We start from the raw sequence: 4,914 nt of genomic DNA, 5'->3' as shown, positions 1-4,914 counted from the left end.
GATGCAATCCAACGGACAAGGATGTCATATAGAAAACCCAATTTCATTTTGGACTTTGAATCAACCAATAATAAATCAATCCATTAGCAATATTAGACATCATGAAGATCAAGGCATAGAATAAAGATAGCCACATCCAAGCAAGCAAATCCCATAGCTAGCAGTCTTCTTTGTCTTCTCATGTATCAGACGAAATACTCTTTGATCAACTCAGAAGAAAGCATCAGACACAAGATCAAAATAACAATTTGCATCAAGACAATGTAGTATATGAGTTCAAATAAATCCCAAGACTTGCATCAGACGAAGGCTCAGTTCACAATAACTTGGTCTCAAAATGTTGGCATTGCCCAAGTCCTTTTTGCACAGGGAATGTTACCTAGTTCTAAGTCCAAAATATCAGATCAAGCTCAACAGTCCACCAAGCATTTTTTAGGGTCTTTGTTGTTTATTAAGTGTTTTAAGGTCCTAAGACCACAAACAAAATATATACAATCACAAGATATGGCTCAAATGAGCAAAGTGAAAATGGCATAAACATAAACAAGTTTAATGAAATGTAAATGGCAATGAATGATAAATGACTGAAATTTAAATTACATAAAGTAAATGACTTGAAAGTAAATCAATATTAATAAGAGTTAGTCAAATGTTAGTCAAAGTTAATTGAATGTTAGTAGCGTTTTTCTTTTTAATTGATTAAGTCATTCTTTGGAGAACACTCAACCATCTATTCACAAGCATGGATCCTTGAACCACAACATCTTCCATAGGAAGGAAAAAAGGCCAAGTTTCCACACAATACCATGAAAGATGGGAGAATTACAATCTCACTTACTAGAATGCTATGCCTTTAGGGTCAAATTTAGCTCTATGTTAAGCAATCGTAATTGGACTTATGTAGAAGTCACAACTACCTGAGGTCGGGCAATAAAATTTAGGTGTTAATGCATGTTAGAGATTTGGTATGATGAACCAAACTCCTAAAACATACCACACACTAAAAGAAAAGATCAAAAGGGATGGACGTATCTTATCCATACTTGTATTGGTTCATCTGACACAAGGTCATTGATGAACCAATTAGCCTTAGGATATTTGAGATTTCATTGGTCAATGAAAGGAATGGGTAAGAATAGGGATGAAGGTGAAGAGGGATGGAAAGTGAGAGAAACATAAATTGTTCATGGGAGGAATTTTATCAAATTAAAATCATTCAATCATTTTGGGAGATGAAATGTACATTTTATCAATCCCCTAAATCCAATGATTTTAATCCAACAAAAGTCAAATCAACCTTGACCAAGGCCTAAACAAATAGTCAAACATCACAAGACCATAAAAATGACTCAACATAATTTTTATACAATTAATCAATTAAAAATCAATTTAAAAATGCATTAAAATTCAATTTAATTTGGTCAAAACCTAAAATCTCTTCAAAACACCAAATAAATGGCCAAAATATTTATCCTAGGTCAAACAAGGTCAAAGGACCTTAGACAAAAAAAATTATCATTTCTGAAAAGTCGGAAGTATTTTTAAACAATTAAAAATATGCACAAAAACATTTAATTCATGAAAAATATCAAAATTAATCCAAAAAATAATTTTAATTCAAAAAAAGAAAGAGAAAAATATTTAAAGATTTTTGGTAAAAGTCCCATATTTTTTGGATTAAAAATTAAATTATTATGAATTAAACAAAATAAAGTAATTAAATTAAAATTCAGAAAATAAAAGGAAATTGGAAAAAACGAGGGCCATCAGATCTCCTTCATTAATTGAGGTGGCATATCTGATGGCCAAGCGCGTATCACCCACCATAGTCCACAGTCAACGCGCATGTACAAGTGCTAAATAAAATTGAATTTTTATGATGATAATTTTGAAATAAATTAATAAATAAAAATCATTTTTCTTAAATAATAAAAGCAATCACTTTAAAAACAATTGATTTCAGTAAGGAATATCAACAGCAATTCAAGAACAGGTGAGTCTTGATAATACGGAGCCTTGTTGGTCTTCCCCAAGCAGTTGGTTTGGCGATAACTCCCATATCTTCAGGTGTCATTTTTATTTGATTATAACCGTAAAATCCGTCCATAAATGAAAAGACTTTGAATTTAGCTGTATTGTCTACCAACATATCAATGTGTGGTAGAGAAAAATCATCTTTCGGACTAGCTTTCTTCAAATATCTATAACCAACACACATGCGGACTTTTCCATATTTCTTAGGAATAGGCACAATGTTAGCCACCCACTGTGGATATTCGGAGGTTACAAGGAAACAAACATCAATCTGTTTACGTACTTTCTCTTTGGTCTTAAATGCCATATCGGGATGAGTTCTCCTCAACTTCTACTTGACCGACGGGCATTCTGGCTTCAACATCATCTTTTCCAAACCAGGCATGTCTTGATAGGACCAAGCAAACATATCAGAATACTCTCGAAGAAGATCAATCAACCCCTTCTTATCCCTTGGACACAGTTGAGACCCAATCTTGACTTCCTTCACATCATCTTTGAGTGCAGTGCAACGGCGTCACAATTGGTAAGTTTTAATTCAATTAAGTTCGAAAATAAGAATTTCACTCATGTGAATCCCTTGTCACATACTATGCGAAAGGAATTCACCACCTTCATAAGATCAACTAGGTTGAAGGAGGTTATGTTGTTTGGTCCTACTGGTGACGAAGTCCGTTGGGTAATTTTGATAAGTAGTGGTGGGAAGAATGTAGTAAAGTTTCAACGCAGCTAGTTGCCATTTTGCAGGATCAATGGTTTTTCCACTAGGGATATCTTGTGGTTTAAGTTTGTGGAAACATATTAGTCGCCTCTCATGAAAGTAGTGAAATTTGCTTAAATGTTCCATGTTTAGTTTATATTATTTTAGGGTTTATGGAACCAAAAATTGTAATGTGGTTTTATGAATATAATCAAAGGAGACTAGTTCAAGATTGTATAATATTTTGTTAATGTTAATTTGTTATTTTATGGGACGATGTTTTTTATTGTCGATATTCTTCAGATTAAACGCAAATGATTCTAATATAATTAGTATTTAAAACATAATTTTAAAATATATTAACTGTCTCATGAACCATAAGATCAACATCCAACGGAAACATCTTACCGTCTCTTGAAACATACACCTTTCAAAATTTTGCATGACATTCAATTTATAACATATATGATAAATCCTTAATGGTGCAGAGTGGATAAATTTTTGGTAATACTAACACAAAGTTAGATTTACACACTTTTCAATAAAGATGTGATGCAAACATAACTTTTCATTCAAGTTACAATAATTATCCACTAAAACGAGAAGACGCAAAGTGGTGATGAAGAAGGCCTATGATGGATTCTTAACGGTCCCCATTTATAGAACGAGGTATAAATTTTAATATGATGATTTTCTTTCTATATATTTTTTTAAGTTTTATAAATTCTGATTCCTTCGTCTTTTCCTTTTTTATTCTACGCAAGAAAACCATATGACAAGATGTGTAGAAACTTTTATAAATTTTAATATGACGATTATTGACAAATTCAATTTGAGTAAGGAACATCAATTGATTATAAATGGTTAGAAATATAATTAAATGATTATTGACAAATTCAATCCGAGGAAGAAACACCAATTTAATTATTGACAAAATGGTTTTGAGAGTAATGAATCAAGTATAATCATTGATCGTGTTTTTATTTTAGTAAGATAAAATCTAAAAACACAAGATTTATTCAATTTTACTTTAAAAACTATAATTAATTGCTCTCATTCCTTGTAATAATCAAATATTTTCATTTGAGTTTAACATAATTCTGATCTTAGATTTGTTATATTTTCATTAGGATATTATATTCTCACTTAAGATAAAAAAATGTATCCTCAAAAACTATATGACCTTAGGTTTAACCATAATTTTAATCTTAAATTTATTTGACTCTAATCATTTTAATTTATTTAATTTCTTAAAATATATTCAATATAACATAGAAAAAGAGTTATTACAATTTTTATCTTTTCATATCAATAGATAAAAAGATATTTAGATTATTATTTAAGATTCTTTTACAATCGGTATTCCCCATGTTATAGCATCATTGAACCCTGAAAAAAATGAAAACAAAAATATTAGAACAACATATAACATATGAACATATAAAAATTGAACATACATTTGGCTTAAAAATAGTATCTGCATAGTATTAGGTGATACTTAAGAAGATATATAGCTTACGTGTTGCAATCAACACTAGGATCAAAAGGAACAGAAAGAGCAATGTTACAAAGCTTAGGCAGTTGTTTTGATTTATCAGGGTTAACTTTAAATCTTGATGCAGCAGGTTTGAGACAATTGCAAACATCTTTTCGAATCTGGGTGGTGTTGGCCCTTTGATTCAAATTATTTAAACCAATACAACAATTATTCGGCGGTGTGGGAGGACCAGTTCCTTGCAAAAATGGAAGACATGGTAACAATGCCAAAAGAGCTTCAGGGCAAGTTATGTCATCGATTTGTCGTGCAAAAAATGGTGTTACTAGCATAACTAAAACCATCAAAAGTATTGAAACAGAAATAGATTTCTTTCCTGTCATCTTAATTTTAATGTGTATGGATAATCTATGAAATTTTAGAATGATTTCTCTCTACAAGTATGTTTTAATTTATATATAATATTTGCTAATCATTAATGGTAAATCATTAGTGTCTTAATTGTTTTTAATATCGTGTTGATAACGTTTTATAAGATTTATTATTTTATTTAAATTCTATTTGTTTATAAAAGGAACAGTTATAATCTTAAATATTCATGAATTAATATATTAATTAAGAGTACACAAAAAAGCTTCTTAGAGACAATGAATTAAGACAATTAAATTTTCTAATAATATAGTAG

General features: G+C 30.2%; 1 protein-coding gene across 1 annotated transcript; it reads right to left on the bottom strand.

Annotated features, from left to right (window-relative positions):
• Nucleotides 1–4,017: 4,017 nt before the first annotated feature.
• LOC127096472 (non-specific lipid-transfer protein) lies at nt 4,018–4,651 on the bottom strand. Its single transcript, XM_051035037.1, has 2 exons — nt 4,254–4,651; nt 4,018–4,123 (listed from the first exon to the last, which is right to left on the bottom strand). The coding sequence occupies exons 1-2, from the start codon at nt 4,610–4,612 to the stop codon at nt 4,114–4,116; spliced, it is 369 nt and encodes a 122-aa protein (XP_050890994.1). The 5' UTR covers nt 4,613–4,651; the 3' UTR covers nt 4,018–4,113.
• Between the last annotated feature and the right edge of the window lie 263 nt (nt 4,652–4,914).

The sequence above is a fragment of the Lathyrus oleraceus genome, chromosome 6, assembly GCF_024323335.1.
Source record: "Lathyrus oleraceus cultivar Zhongwan6 chromosome 6, CAAS_Psat_ZW6_1.0, whole genome shotgun sequence".
NCBI classification, from domain to species: domain Eukaryota; kingdom Viridiplantae; phylum Streptophyta; class Magnoliopsida; order Fabales; family Fabaceae; genus Lathyrus; species Lathyrus oleraceus.
The sequence above is the reverse complement of the archived record's forward strand: the minus strand, read 5'-3'. Positions and strand labels throughout refer to the sequence as shown.

Excerpts from the sequence above, each read along its gene's own strand:
- LOC127096472 (XM_051035037.1), bottom strand. The coding sequence starts at position 4,612 with ATGACAGGAAAGAAATCTATTTCTGTTTCAATACTTTTGATGGTTTTA.